This window comes from Neolamprologus multifasciatus, chromosome 14 (assembly GCF_963576455.1).
Source record: "Neolamprologus multifasciatus chromosome 14, fNeoMul1.2, whole genome shotgun sequence".
Taxonomy (NCBI): Eukaryota; Metazoa; Chordata; class Actinopteri; order Cichliformes; family Cichlidae; genus Neolamprologus; species Neolamprologus multifasciatus.
In genome coordinates, this window is record NC_140452.1 from 34,722,791 (window position 1) to 34,739,083 (window position 16,293).

The 16,293-nt window shown below is 40.9% G+C and overlaps 1 protein-coding gene across 4 annotated transcripts in view; it reads right to left on the reverse strand.

Annotated features, from left to right (window-relative positions):
* Positions 1-16,293, reverse strand: part of LOC146504500 (chloride channel protein 2-like) — a 217,965-nt gene that overhangs the window by 122,551 nt on the left and 79,121 nt on the right. For all 4 annotated transcript variants that reach the window (XM_085131423.1, XM_085131419.1, XM_085131421.1 and 1 more), the window contains exon 2: positions 3,775-3,925. In XM_085131423.1, the coding sequence (XP_084987549.1) occupies positions 3,775-3,925 (151 nt within the window). The remainder of the gene's footprint in view (positions 1-3,774; positions 3,926-16,293) is intronic.

Sequence of the window (16,293 nt, forward strand, 5' to 3'; positions counted from 1 at the left end):
GCAATGAATAAATAAAAAAAGTGTGTGTGTTTCAGGTTTATATTCACACGTTCTCAGCCGGTCGATTTGTGGCTTATACCTTTGCCTCACTCTGTGTGTGTTTATATTTGCCTTTTCCCTCCTGCAGAGAGAAAAGTGTGTGTTTCCGCAGGGCTATCCGCATCACCTCTCTCATGCTTGAAGCTACCTGCTGAGAGACTAATCCATTGAATCGCTAGCATTTCAGTGTCCTGATCAGTGTAGAGATGATGAGAGGAGGCAAAAGAGATGGACTGGTAGCTGAGTCATCAGCTGTCAGCAAAACAACGGCAAAACTCATCACTCAGATGAGAGCAGAGGACACACACACACACAGAAAAAAATCTGCTGATTTTAGGACAAACATGTCTATATGATTGCACCGATCACTTATGAACAGCAGAGGGCAGTCCATTAATACTGAATAGGCAGCAGCATGGTCAACAACCCTTGAGCAGTCTGATGAAGCCTAAGTCACTGTCCACTGATCAAAGCCGCTGCAGAACGTTTACATTTGCACATTTGCAACAACTTTTTAACCAAAAGCCTTTGTGCCGCTGTGTTTCCATGGGAGCAAATGGGGAGCTTTTTTTTTTTCCTTTGAGGAGTAAAATGCAGTCCACGATTGGTGGCTGGCCTAACCCCAACCCTTCTGAAGGTTACTGGATTTTTAAGAGGGAGGCTTGCATGTGAGCACAGAGCAAGTTAGTCAAATACATTCATTTTTTGCCGCACCTGCAACAAAAACCTGGAATAGCAAACATGCTGCTTGTATTGTGTGGCCAATGCAGAAACGCGTACAACATTTACTGTTTCTGCTTTCAGACCACTGAAGCAGACATCATTATAGGAGATAACCCTAACTTAACCCTATCTGCTGCAGAAAGGCAAAACTGATTTTTCTTTTTTTGATGTGTCATTTAGAACAATGAGTTTATGATGACAGTAAGAGCATAAATTACATTCTGTGATAGCCTAGAGTTAGAGTCAAGGTTTTCACCTTTAATGACTTAGACCTCAGATGGTGATGTCAGCACACTAATTTGCTGACACAAATTTTCCTAAAACTTTGGCACTACTGTGAAAAACAAACAATGTGCTGAGGGGAGCTTGCAAGACATAAATTTTTGGGGAAGCTAAAAAACCTGGAAAACCCTGGATAAAAAGCTAGTGTAGGTCGAGAAGTAGAAAGTCTCAACATGTCACTAAGGTTTGGAAGACAAGTTTTGGTTTTTGGGTTGTTGTTTTTGTTTTTTTGCTTGTTTTATCAGTTTGGATTGTTAACTCGCAACTTTTTAAATCAGCTTTACTGCAACGTGATGCCCACACCATACAGGACATGATGTCGCTGCTCGCACTGACAATAAGCACACAACCCACAGGTGCCTTTGTCTGCTGATTTAAGTCAGAACAGTGTGTGTCCTTAAAATAACGCTAAAAAAATAGAAACGTCTTCATTCCGCATTTCTGCAGTAGTAGAAAGGAATGAGCTATTTATAAATGAATATTACTGCACTAACAACCAGGCAAGCTCCAACAGCTGAGCCAGTCATTAGGAACATTTTATATATGGTTCCTGTCAAGAGTTTATGTGCACTCATTATGGTCAATGTTTTAACAATAATGGGATTTCATTGAATTCTCCAAACTCCCCTTTCTCTGTGGCTCAGAGACCGCACAGCATGCAATTGTAAGAGTCAAGTTTCTTAATTTTCTCTTAGTGATCATGATCTTCCCTGGGCTTTTACAGCACTCATTGGACTGAAAAACATAGTGAAATAGTCCAGTGTGATCAATGCATATCTGAAAAAAACAAAAACAAAAAACAAAACAGAAAGGTCTCCCCTGCACCCTCTACCCTCAGCCAGGTTTTCACCCACCCCTGAGATGGGTGAAGAAAGAGGCCCCAAATCGACACCTTCGGTCTTGACTAAAGTTTGTGGGTGATCATATGGACAATCATGAAGAGTTTTATGTTCACATGAGATAAAAATGAAGATATCTTGCCATAATTATCAGAGTTTGAATGAGTACCTCCAAGAAAACTGTACTGCAGAGCATGATGGGGTTAGCATCATTTCCTGAGGCTGTTTTGCTACCAGTGACTCCGGCACATTGAGCAGAGTGAATGCAATAATAAAGTACATTAAAAGCTCATTGGAGAAATCTGGTTAAAACAGGCCAACTCTAAGCTTTTCAAATAGCATTTGAAAACCTGAACTCTGACCATTGTTACAAATAGACCATTTAACTCACATATTAAATCAGACCAGTGCCAGAAAATTTTGATTGCTTTTGAACTTGTGAACTGCACTCTTTTTGAACTCTTATAAAAGGTGTATTTTATAAATAATTAATCCCCAGGAAAAAAATAACCGTTTGAGAAAAAAAAAAAAAACATTCAAGCCCAATACTGTAAAAAGTAACACTCCATGTAAACTCCAACTGTAGGCAATTAATCCCTCTGATGGAGATTTATCCTGATTTGGGTCTGAATCAGTCTGTACCAGTGTCAGTCTGGATTTAGACCTCTTGACAAATAAAGCTTGACCAAGAATTAAACTGGTACCTCAGTCTCGGTTACCATCTGAGACACACAGTCTGTGCATGTGCCTTCAAAATCCAACATAAATGTCAAAGACTTTCCCTTTGTAATGTTGTGTTAACAACCTCTTTTATCCTGCAAAGCATTCTATACACAATCTTATCTGCCTGAATAACATGCACACACTCGTAATTATTTTTTATCCCCACCAACATCAGGGAGAGAAAGGCTGGGGAATGTTCACATGAATTCAGCCATGCAGTAAAAAGCTCCAAGGATTGCCTTTGTGAGTATTTTCTTGCACTTTTGACTCTTTTCTTCCTTTAACTCTCCGGTAAACTAAATGCTTCAAGTTAAACATAAGGCAGAGGAGCCATTTTAGAGTTATCAAAGTGCCTTTGGCACTACATTTTCAACACAAAGGTAATAGTGACCAAACAATTTTCCTCAAGCTGGGGAAGTCTCAGGCTCCTCTATGTAAATATGAGTGTGTACTGTTTATGTCTATTAATGGGGCTCATACACTATAGCACTTCTTTTCTATGACTGTCCTGAGCTAAATCATTGCAAAGACTGACTTAATTTTTTTTCTTCCCAATAACAATTTAGAAAAACCATCAACTTTCATCCAAGCCCTGGAAATGTCTAGAATTCCAGTAATTTAGCAAGGTCCCTAACCTCCCTCCTAAAAGCCCCTATGACCAGGGTAAACACACTTTATAGTAATCGAACTGTGCCATACTGGAGCTGTCAGTCAGTGGGCACGTGGCCAAACCACAGTAAAACCCGATGTTCAGCGATCTTGTCTTGTGGGACACTCACATCCAAGGCAGACATTATCGACCACCAGAAAATGTCATAGAGAAGTCCTATAGCTATATCACACATGACAAGATATAACGGAAAAGGTCAAAAAGTAAACTGTATAGCAATGAGCAATGGCCCACCGTACACTGATCACCACAGTCGCAGGATTTTAGATTATATGTCACAAATGTTCACACAAAAGAGGACATTTTTGGTGCTAGCACTGCAAAAGATTTTAGTTAAAGCCAAACGGGAAATCTCCAACTTTGCACTTTTTTCACACCAATTTTGTTCATTTGAGTGTCATTAAATCACGCTAAGCAAATGGTCAGAAATAATAAGAAAGTCTCATCAGTGGCCCTTATTCCAGAAATCAGTATGAGGCTGTGTGGTCTGAAACTTACTCCGACACTTGGCACAGCGGCCCTTGTCGTACTCCAGCAGGTCCAATGTCCGGCTTCGATCGCTGACTGATCGCCTCTGCCCGCTCTCCCTCAGCCGAGCGGCCTCCTCTTTGGCGTACACCCCGAGCTCCTGGGTGTAACGCCCATACATCTGGAAATGGACACAGTCATATTTTTAGGTTTCAAGGAACATACATATTAAACATGCCCCTAAACGTCAGTAACAAATCAAAAATACAGTTCAATCAGGATCACCAAAAGTCTGTACCAACACAGGAGGCGTTCAGGTGCAGTCTTAAGCGTAGGTTACCTGCCTCTTACAACTGCTCAGAGCTCAAATAGAAAATGAAAAACAGATGTGATGCTCTGGTTGCTTGGAGCTCCTGGTTACTATTATGTGTACAGTGAAAACATGGCATGAAAACTGCAGTACAACACTTTCTGTGTAAATACAACATGAGATACACTCTGCTGATATTCTGCCCTATGCTTGTGATGCATTAACTTGAGTTTTGATAGCGACCGCTCCACTCAGCATCCCAGGCCACATTCTTCCACTAAAGGATAACTCTTTTAAAATGGTGCCATTCAAATACTGCTGTTGACGCATAAGATCAAGTTAGGGTTAGGTCTGGGTAAATTTAACCACAGTTAAGCATAAAAGATTGATTTCATTAAGAAAAGATTGACTTTCAAGAAACGTTACACTGTAGTATTATATAATACTGCTTATGACTCAGGGTTTGTTTACTCTATGGGTTCCTCCTGTCTGTGTTTGAGATCTTACTGTATGTCTATTAGTTTGGTTTGCGTCCTCGCTTTTCCTCACTTTTTCACAGGTTTACGTAATAAATTTATGCTCAGCAACTCAGTAACTCCTCACTGGCTGTAATCTGTGACCACAGTACAGGAACCTTCCATCTCAAACAGACTCCCTCCAAAAGCTGCATCACACACACACAGCAAAAAAAAGAAAAGTCAAGTCAGCAATACAAGAGGCAGGAAATGTCAAGTTTTATGCACCACCTAGATGCCAGCTCACCCTCCCATAGTGATCTTGGGTACTGGACAGGAACTGGGGCACTGATGAATTCCTCTTGGCCCCCGCCCCCTCCACTCTCAACAGAGCAAGGCTTTTAAAACTTCCTGAAGCAGGTCATGCAAGGCCATCAAGGCCGCATCAAAGTTGCTGTGTGATGTTCAAAATTTGGATACTTATAAACCCAATTCTTTACATGCAAACACATTCAGACTTTTGCAAAATTTTGCACACATCACAGTGAACAGGGCAAATAAGGAAATGGAGTATAATGAAGCCTCATTCCTGAAGTGTTTCAGTATATACTTTCTAGGGCTGCCACAAACGATTATTTTGATAGTCGACTAGTCACCGATTATTTTTGTGATTAGTCGACTAATCAGATCATGCATCCATTGAAAGTAAAACGTACAGCTTATTGCACCAGCAGCATCTGCTCTTATATAACTATCATTAGCTTACAGCTTTAAGTGTTTAAGGTATGTGCTAACTAAAAATAAAGACAAGATGATAGTTTATTAAATTTTAATGAAGTTTGCAGATTGTTTCAGCTGTCTGCTTGACGTTTATTCAGCTGTGTAAAAACTATAACTTTAATCTCAGCCAAACCGATTTACTCAGGAACAAATAAAATGCTGAAAAAAGCCAAACAATAACATTTTTAAGTTATCTAAGTGACTTATATATCATGTTTAACCTGAGTAACGAAAGACAGCGGTGGGTTTGAAAACGATTTGCCGGGAGTCCGATGTTCTCACGGGCTCTAGCGAGCCTTGCCCCCAGCTAGCTAACGAGCTAGTGGGTAACAGACGTCTCCGAAAACGTCGGAGCGCTTTTGAAAATATGTGGCGTCTTGATAAACTGAGCAGATATTTGAAGTTTACACAGCTACATTCCCACCTGAAAATATGTTAAACGTTTATTTTGTGACCCAGAAAGAATAATAAGAGTAACTTTAAAACTAACTAGCTGCCGCCATTGTTGAAAACTGAGCAGGGCTGCGCTAGGAATTCTGGGACACAGCTTCTTCTTCTTCGGCGTTTAACGGCAGCTGGCATCCTTGTACAATGCAGTGCTGCCATCTTCTGTTTCAGTCCGTTATTACACTCTTAAATCCTACGACTTATTCCTGCGTCTTTTGGGGTCTTACAAAGCTTTAAACGAGGCGTCGACTATTAAATTAGTCGTCGACGATTTTGATAGTCGACATAATCGTGACTAGTCGACTAATCGTGGCAGCCCTAATACTTTCATCAGCACTCACTTGGTTGTGAAAGGTCCCAAAACGTGTATCGTACTATATTTGATCATGTTCAATAGAAGCAAGAATAAGAACACAGTGCTAGATACTGTACAGTTCAAGCTGTCCCTTTGGGGATCAGCAATGTACTCTCATTAAAATCTTCTGCTTTGTTTTCACTGGTGGGTAAAATCTACAACGTAGTGGTGGAAATAACAGTGTTAAAAGTGTAACTGAGGTTATTGTTGGTGGTGGTTTAGTTGTTTGAGAATATTGCTGCTTATAGTAAATTACAAAAATACTGACAGCTGCCAGTGCTACCCCTCAGCCTCCTAGTAGATGCACCTATTGTATCAATTTGAAAGTCCTAGGTGACTTTCTTCTCGTTGAGGTCAAAGTCACCGAGATTTGAACTTATCAAGATTTTTAGCAGACGCACTGACAATATCTCATCGCTTCATTTTTGCGTTATCGTGTCCACAAAGTTGAGTATCAACACTGCTCAAACAATTGGCATCATGTCTCTTTATACTGACGTCGGGTGTCCACTGTAGAGTTAATGCTCAGTGAAACAAGTATTTTGGACAAAATTCAGAGTCAGACTCAAACTTGGTAATTCTTTAGGTACTTTTTGGCTGCTCCTTTATTTCCAAATGGGTCGCCACACCAGCCGTTTGATTTGGCACAGACCTGAGGTTTGTGTATCCTCCCAAAGTTGAACTGGGGATGCGTCTAATAAAACACAATGAAGTGGAATCACATAACATGGCTTTTCTGTGAAGTTGTAACAGGCTCTCCAACTCTACTTCCTCCTCATCGTTCCATGAATCCTGCTCCCACTCTTCTTCCTGCTCAAGCTTTCCTGCAACATCAATGGAGGCACCGCACTACACGGCCAAGAGTGCCTTTACGTTCAGAGGTGTACATTAACTTAATGGTTCAATTGCATGTGTTATAAAAGTTAATGAAGTTAAACATTTATGGAAATAAACCACTGTGAAAGTGCTGCACAATTAACAGCTGCTCTTACAAGCAATAAAAACAGTTAAAGGGACTCCGTTAAATGCGTGATGAAATATGTGTTGTGGTCTGACTGAGCATGTTTAAAATGTCATATCCTGTGATTTTATTTTATTTATTTTATTACAGGGTTTTCTCACCATTAAAAGAGATCTGATTTTTGCTATTGGAAAAAAATCTTAAGTGTTTTGATTAAAAACTAAATACAGTGAAGAAGAACTGTGTAAAACTCACTATGAGTGTGTGTGTATATGAGTGCCGTGCGTGCATGTGCGCGTGTGTGCGCGTGGACAGTGTGAAATATAGAACAGCCAAATATTGAATAATTCATGCTGAGCACAGACACCAACTATCATCAGTTTTAAATTGGAAATACTAGTTGACATGGCCTTGAAGGAAAAAAAAAGAAAAAGAAAAATCATTCAGGGCACATTCCTTTTACGGGTCACGTGACTGTGTTGTGTGTTCACTTTCTTAATAATCAAATGTCCAGATCCGATATAGAACAATTCCGTGCACGGCAGAATAAAACAGACACAGGAACCAGGATAAAAATTCTTGGAAAGTGGCGCCTGTTGGCTGACAAAAGAAACTGTTTTGATAACATACAAAGGGGAAAAGCATGCAGATCGACTCTCACACACACACCCTTACACCCATGGGCAATATGCAATTGTATACACCGTCTGCCACGCACAAAAAAAATAAAATAATAAAATAAATTCTGTGGGCTATTTTTAACCACACACACACACACACACACACACGTACATTCTTGCATAGGTTTGTCTGAACTGCAAATCCCGTATGAGCTGACAGGTTGGCGCAGGGTGAGTGAGGAGCAGCACAGGACTTCAAATTGTAGCCATGGTTCAGTCAAAACAGGAGGTCAAAGACATAAATGCAGGTCTTTCAGTTCACAGAAAAGGTGCCTTTGAGTCACATTTATTGTTGGCTCCGGTCACATTGTGTCTCTTGTTACAGCCGTGCTGTGAAAAGGTTGACTACACCTTGTGCAAGTTCTGTCCTTATCAAGCTTGTGTGGGTTCTGTGAAGCCATAGCAGTTATGTCACTAAAGTCAATGAAATTCCAGGAGTAACCAGGAGCCCCAGTAGTGACTTTATTAAATAGATCAGGTATCAGCTAACAATGACTGATCTAGATTAGATCTAGGCACTTAGATGCACTTAGATTTGCATCTAAGTTCCTGAATATGCAGATCTATGAAGTGACAAATTAAGGAAGTATGTGTTCAGGCCAAATTCAATTAAGTGATCACCTGACTTTAAGACAGTGTGCAGCAGAAGATTTCCAAAGGCAAAGGACTTTCTTTTAGGTGGTAAAATATAATTTTCCAACAGACTGAGATTAAAGTCTTCCAACGTTCAAAACCACCAGTGTAGTCACTGAAATAGCCCACATATTTATCTGACAGGTGCTTAGCATAAGCAAATCTTCAATATTTTTTTTGTCAACCAATTTCCTTCCAGTGTTCCTCATGTTAGTTCCTGAAGCATAACTGTATAAAATGTGCTGCTTCACTGAGGAGCACCTGAAACTGCCCGGCTCAGTCTTATCAAACCATCTGGGCTTGAAGTAGGTGTCTAAACCTGTAAATGGCAGGTAAGAACCAAAGGCAATGTCAGTGGAAGTCTAATCAAGTCATTAGACTTCCACTGCTGTATTAACACTTCATTTTCAAGTAGCTGTTTGAAGTTGCTTTTCTGTGCATCATTTTTGGATTTAAGTCAAGATTTCCCCAACTTCTGACAACAATCCTGCTCTGAGTGCACAGTGCCACACATGATACCCTCACTCTTGTTTTGAAAGATCAGTTGCAGCAAACCAGCTAGCTGTTAACTGGTCTCTCTGCCTGTAGGCCAGCTGTTATGTGGTGGTCCTTAATCCAGCTGCTCTCTGGTAAATGACACCAGCTTCCTTTAGGTAAAGTTGTCCATTAAAGACACTGAAATGTCGAATGGAGGTGGAATACAAAGCTTGTTCTGCTCTAGAGATATGCTTCAAAGTGGAACCTGCAGCCTCAGTGAGGTTGCTGTGGCTGCAGAGCAGGACAACAGCTACGGTTATTGACTCTCCTCCAAAACAAGGTGACTCACTGGAAAGACAGCTGAGTTTATTGCTCATCATGCATTTGTCACATAGTAGTTGGAAGTTGAAATATTAAATATAATGGTATAATTTAATAATTCATCTGTGGAAGGTCGCATGTACCTACAGTTGTCAAAACACACATGGCATGCATCCGACAACCACAGTCAACAAAATGCAATTCTCTGGGAAACGCTAGCATACCACAGAACAGCGGGACTTTCTTTTAAAGGCCCAGATGAACAGAATCAAAAGGCTTTGAAAGCATTTCAAACATTTCTTGATGAATTTGTGGTTCGAAAATGTGGATCTGGCTCCAGTTGAAAACCACTTCTTAGGTAGAAAGGATTAATAGACTGACAAGCCTGGAAATACCTCGCCGGGTCCATGTTAAAGTCCAATATGGCAGGAGGACAGGAATGAACACAAACAGTGGGAAACGGAGGAAGAAAAAAAAATCAAGGGAAACATTTGGGGAGCGATTTGGGGTTTCTGACATCGAATGCCAACCGCTGTTTAACCCAAGATGCCATTCTGCATGGCATTCTCAGCCACATTCATGATCGCCAACCCTAAGTTTTAATTAAGTAAGGAGCTTCAAACGCAACGGAAACTCAAAAGACCCAAAAACAAGAGGGCAGAAATAGGCCTTCTCAGATGCACCCCTTGAAACTCGGATCTGACCAAAGAAAGAAAACAAACAGACCCATCCAGAACAAAGACATTATTGGTTGAAAGCCTATCATTATGCTGAGCACAGTCAGAAACGGGCATTTGGCTGAGCCTGAATGCCTGGGTTAATTGATCCCAGATGAACGGGCTGTCCTGGACTCATTGTCCTGCCCACACGGGCAAGAGAGAGGGCACAGACGACAAATAATGCCTGTATTGATATTAAAGGTATTAGCTGCTGGAAAGAAGTGGAGAAGCAAGGTCCTTTCAAAAGGGCAGTTTGTTGCAAGACCACGAAATCTATTTAACATGGTTTAAACGCAGTTCAGAGACTAAATTACAAGCATGCAATTAACAAGGGACAAGGATTGGGTAGGCGGAAACCAACTGTGACTCCAGGGTCAAGTCACCTTGTTTAATGACAGGCACTCAAACAGGTAAGATAGCAGCAGAGACAGATAGATAGTTCCCAAGTTGTTCCTCATCTTTTTTTTTCTTTTTTTTTTTAGATGTAGTAAAGTCTTACAAAAAGAAACCAACCCCCCCCCCAAAAAAACAAAAACAAAAACAAAACAAAACAAAAAAAACCCCTACATGTCGGGGAAAAGAAAAATGCTTCACCTGTTTTCAGATCACAGTATCTGAAGATCTCTGGCAGGGTGCTGTATTTCACAGGGGCAAGGTACACTGAGTGCATATTTCCATGTTTACTACAGTAAAATATTACTTAAAATCTGAAACAAACTTTAATACCATGTATCTCTTTTTTCAGCAGACAGGGCAACAAAACGCTCCAGGGCAGTGTTAAGACAACAACTGCCAATGATACAGGACATTTCAGGTGATATCTGAAACTGTTTATGACTCCGAGAATAGAAAACAAGATCAAAAGGTAAGAGATAAGACAGGAGGTCATGGTTTATTGATACTGTTATCAAAAAAGAAAAAGTTTGTAGAAAGGAAACAAGTCAAGATAAAGAGGACACAGAAGGTGAAGGTGAAGTTTTCACAGAGTCTCAATGTTAATCAGTGAACTAGACTAGCACAACACACGTGCACACCTGTTCCCTCTTGCTTGTTTGTTTCTTTTCTATTGTCTTTGCTGCACTTGAACTGACATCATCAGTATTTACAGTATTTACACTGTAAACACAGTTGTCCACACGTAAACTGAATTTGATTTTAAATGACATTCCCCTCATGTCTACCTTTGTATTTTTATTTTTGGATTCTATTACAGTAGCTTTGCATGAATCAGATTTGATCCTTAGCGCATGTTGCTTGTCTTCGGAGCAGTTCAACTTTAAGCCAGCTTTTTTTTTGCTTTTGCAAACAGAACATGGGAGGGGCTTCTGATGACCATATTAAAGATATCTTCTTTCACTTAGAGCTTTAAAGATCCAACAGTAGAAAAAAACTAAACACAAAAAAAACATAAGAAAAAACAAACAAACCTGAAAAATAATTTGTCATAAAATAATAAAGTCAAGTTGAATGTAGCTAATCTAACTTGCTGTCTGTCTGAACAGCATGTTGAACGGTTGGCTAGCTTTGTGGCCATCTATAAACACATTTGTTTTCCTTTGTGGCCGGGCAGCATGTCTCAAGAACTTGTTCTGAGTCAGTAGTGCAACTGTAATTGTAGAGTTTTCTCACACAATTACACAAAGAGCCCATTGAAGACACTAATTCAGGCTGGGTGACACCAATAGAAGTTAACTTTCGCCCACATGGGTTAAAAATACTTAAACTTCAATGGGGAAAAAAATGCTGCATCTAGGAAGCCTGGAAGCTGACATTCTGCAGTCTGAATGACAACTTTGTGTCACCACCCGTGTTCAGCCAAAGCTGTACGATTTATTGTCGCTTGGTTAGAGAAAAGTGAGAGACACTGTAGGATTTTATGGTCAACAATGACAGGCACATTCAGATCCTCCTGTCAGTCCTCCCTATGGCTTCTTGTTAGGTAGACAAATACAGCACAGCAGACAAGTTTAATAAAGCAAATAAAGTGAGGTGGTGTGTGTGTACTGCGTTTTTATATCTTTGTGGGAATCAAAAATTGGAAGTTTACTTTACTTGTTTGGACCGACAGCTCTTATAGGGATAAAATCTACATTTCCACAAGTTTGAAGGCATTTTTGAGACTCAAAATGTGGTTTAAGTGTCAGGGTTACAGTTAGGTTATGGTTAGATTTAGGGTTAGGAAATCATTTGTAATGGTTAGGGTAAGCAGCTAGGGAAAGTATTGTCAATTAGATGTCCCCACAAGGATATGAAAACGTGTGTGTGTCTGTCCATGGTACATTTTTGTGTTCTTAAGCAACAGAAAGAAGGGACACATTGATCATCATGCCCATCTGCGGCATCTGTGTCCCCACACACACACACATTTCTTTTAGTAGCAATGGCTTTTTTCCTTTTTCCTGCTACAAACATATGCTTTAAATAATGATCATGCTTTTAACCAGGTGGTGCACTTCAGGAATGGACACACACACACACACACACACACACACACACCTGATATCAAAACAAGATCAAATGCACTGCTATTCAATAACTGCGCTCCATCACAGTGGACACATTTCTAAACATATACCACCATGATGCTGTTCACAGTGTGTTCTTTCCTTCAGGCTACCCCTACCTATAAAATCCATCCCATCCCATGTGTCAGCATACTTTTAAGGAAGGAAGAGAATTTAAAAGAATCATTGTGTAAATAATCTGAAGGAGGGACTGTGTTAGAGGACTGGAAGAAGAAAGGGTGCGCGGTGAGACGGCGTAGGACAGAAGGAGGAATTTGGTGAAAGGTTCTTCACCCTAATGAGAAGAAAGCTGTGTGGGGAAACACTGCACCGCTTTGAGATTTTAATGTTCACAGAGCACAGCAGCACCTTTGTCTGCTTCTGAATGGCTGGCTGACTTTTTAATTTCAAATCTGCTACTATTTGGCAGAACTTCTCGTTTTACACCTAAACTGTGCGATGTTACATTGACTCAGATATTTTTATCTCAAAGTAAAACAGACAACACTAAAGACGACTACAGCACTTTAAAAGACAAGTGAAACTCCTTCAAAAGAATCAAAATGAGGTCCAGTGTGAGCCGTGCCAGGTAAAGGTACCTCAGTGTGGCTACAGTCAATCTGTACCGTACGACACAGGTCTAAGGAATTTGGGTTTAGGTTTGATCTATGCAGACTTCTCCATAATAACAACTGAATGATGGGCCATAATGTCCAGATGTAATCCTTCGCAATCTGTATCCTTGCTGTTATTTATATATGCTGTTAGCCAACTTTCATGTGATACCCCAATATCACAAAGAGTATACCCATCTTTCATCACACAGCCACCTAACCAGCCATTATTCAGCCAGTAAATCAGTGTTGTTGTGCTAGCCTCGAGCAGACTAAAGGAGAATATAGTTCTATGATAAGCTTATTTCTTTGTAACCTTGCAGGCTTACTTGGTTTTGTGACCGATTAAGTTTCAATTTTTAATTTTTAAAATGTATTTTTAATCAGGATCACTCGGAAAGTTATGGGTGGATTTGTGTAAAGGTTTTAGCAGACTTGTCTCAGTTCAGCTCTGAAGAGGTTCTGGATGTGGGTCTAGGTATTTTCTAATGAATTCAATTTTGATTCATTCCCAGACAAGGCAGCCATTTTTGGACTAGCCCTACATAAACATATACCAAAGAGAAATGGGAAAAACTGAAAAAAAAAAAAGAGAATTTCAAGAACTAATCCAGATATCTGTCTGTGACTTTGTCTGCAATAGTATAGTATAATCAAGTATAATCAAGGAATATGCAGCCTTTGCATATGCCCTCTTCGTGGTCACCTCCTTCAACTCATTCAGGAGGGATACCAAAGCGTTCCCAAGCCAGCCAAGAGATGTAATTTCTCCACCCTGTCCTGGGGCCTCTTCTGAGTAGGACATGTTCACCCAGGAGGTGTCTAGGAGACATCGTAGTCAGATGCCAATACCGCCTTGACTGGCTTATTTTGATGTAAAGTAGTAGCTCTACTTTGAGTAGAGTAGAATAGTAGAATAATAGAGTAGAAGTAAATGAGCTGCTTACCCTATGGCTACGGGACAAGCAAGAAACACTTCTGAGGAATTTCTTTTCCACTGCTTCAACCTGTGATCTCATTCATTTGGTCACTACCCAGAGGTTGTGACTATTGTTGAGGACAGGGAGGCAGACTGACAGCAGCTCTGCTTTTACACTCAACTCTCTTCTCACCAAAACAGACCAGAAGAAGAACGAGATTATTGCAGACACAGCCCCAATCTGTCAATTTCCTGTTCCACTCTTTCCTCACTCGGGGCAGCAACTTGTTCCAGACCCTTATCCTGAGAGCGCCAAAACAGAACACTGCCAGCTGGCTACACCTAAAAATTCTGCCCATGAAAATTATGAAGAGAATCAGGGACAGCCCGCTGAGAACATGTCCAACTCGTTGGCGGCAATGTGGACCTGGCTCTTGAAACTGCTTTTGAACTTTACTGTCAAATACTTTTACTACAAAACATTTACTACTAACCTTGAGTGTAATTCTTGAAAGGTCTAACAAATACATGCTTAACAACAAGAAGGATTTTACTACTATAAGCAAATCAAAGTAGCCAAGAAAAGGACTGCAAGAAGAAAACAAGGAGCAGTGTAATGAAAGGATTTACAGTAAATAAAGGTTTCCCTATCCTCCTGTGAGGGACCCCAGGGGGCTACTAGGGAGTCTTGCGAACTTGTGCCAAGCTGCCATGCCAACCCTCGAGGCCTTTCTCACACTGACCCAGAGCTGGACAAACAGAAAAAGGAGGGGAAGACCGACGGATAGACAGATGACAGAAAAATAAGAGGCAGGAAAAGCTGCAGGAGGTGTTGGAGAACAGCAGTGATGGAAACGATGCAAAGAGGGGTAAAAGAAAGAGGTGGGGTAGGTGGATATATGTGTGAGGGGGTGTTAAGACGTTTGGCAGTCCATACAGAATCTATCCTACAGTGTGAGCTGAATTTAGATTTTAACTGTGTGTTCGGGCAGGAGGGAAGAAGCAAGAAGAATGAAACAGTGAAGCTGTGAACACTGGAGGAATGGCTAGTGATTAATGACTGAGGTTTCACACATCTTAAACAAAAGAAAATAAATGTAATCAATGTGCAAAATGTGAGCAACAGGGGGGGCTTGAATAGTGACCCTGTCTTTAAACGACTTCAGCTCCAGTTGGTGCAATACGCTGTTTAATTATGTTCCAGAGTTTCAGTTAAATGAATAAGATTATTCAGTCCAATACGCAGCAGTCTCTCACTTCCTCACATCAGTTACATGTAGACAGACGAGCACTGATGTCGTGCTACAGAGTGTATGACTCTTCCTCTCCCTCTCTGTCCATTCCTGCTTCATTCACTCGCCCCAGTAATCAGTTCCAACGGCGCACTGGCAGCTGCACATTGGTATTAGCACCACGTCTTAACAACCACCACAGGAAAAGCCACAGACGCTGCAAAGCACTGATATTCACCTGTGGACTGTGTGCGCGCGTGTGTGTGGAACTTGCACTCTCCTGTTGCCTCATTAAGAAAACCCACATTTACTTGGGCACATTCAGCACTGCTGGCAAACTGCACACCTGCTCCTTCCAAATACTTCATCACTTGGTCGTCCCTTCCAAGGTTTAAAGCCACATGTGGTTTTGAAGAAGGCTTTCAAACTGCATTCCTCCTATTAATTCAGCCAGCGATACGCATGTTAAATGCTCTGATCAAAATGGTTATTCCCCCCCCCCCCCCCCCCCCCCCCCCCCCCGTTAAAATCTTTGGTTAAAGGCTCATAGGGAGCATGGAGAATCATCACCTTGTGTTTTAGTTCAGCAGACTATCTTGGCATTTCTGTCCATTTATTTCACTTTAGAGCACAACTTTCAGTGCTGGTTCTGATTAATGATGTTGATGTTTGGCAGCACGTAACCGGTATGTGTATGAACACAAGGCTGAAAACACTGACAACTCCGATACAGCAAGCTGACTGACCTGGAGGTTAAGAAACATACAGATGACAAGTCAAAGCTAGCTGGCTAAAACTTGCTAAACTGAAGTAAATCCATTGTGGGTGCTATGGGTTGCCAAATGTACTTCGAGGTGATCAAAAGGAACACAGTAGTTTCTGTATTCCTTTTGATCACCTCTAAGTACATTTCTCAACCCATAGAAATAGTTAACGATCTGTCTTGATTAACAAGCTGCTGAGAACTTCAACAACACAGATCAGAGTAATGACTGAGAACAAAATTAGCACTAAACCTTGCAGACAAGGACCTACCATGCTTCTTGCCTTTTTGTTGTTGTTACTGTTTAAATGGTAATGGGAACCAGTTCCCCCTTAGGGGAAAACAAAGTGCAACCACCTACACGGCCACAGTCTTGGAT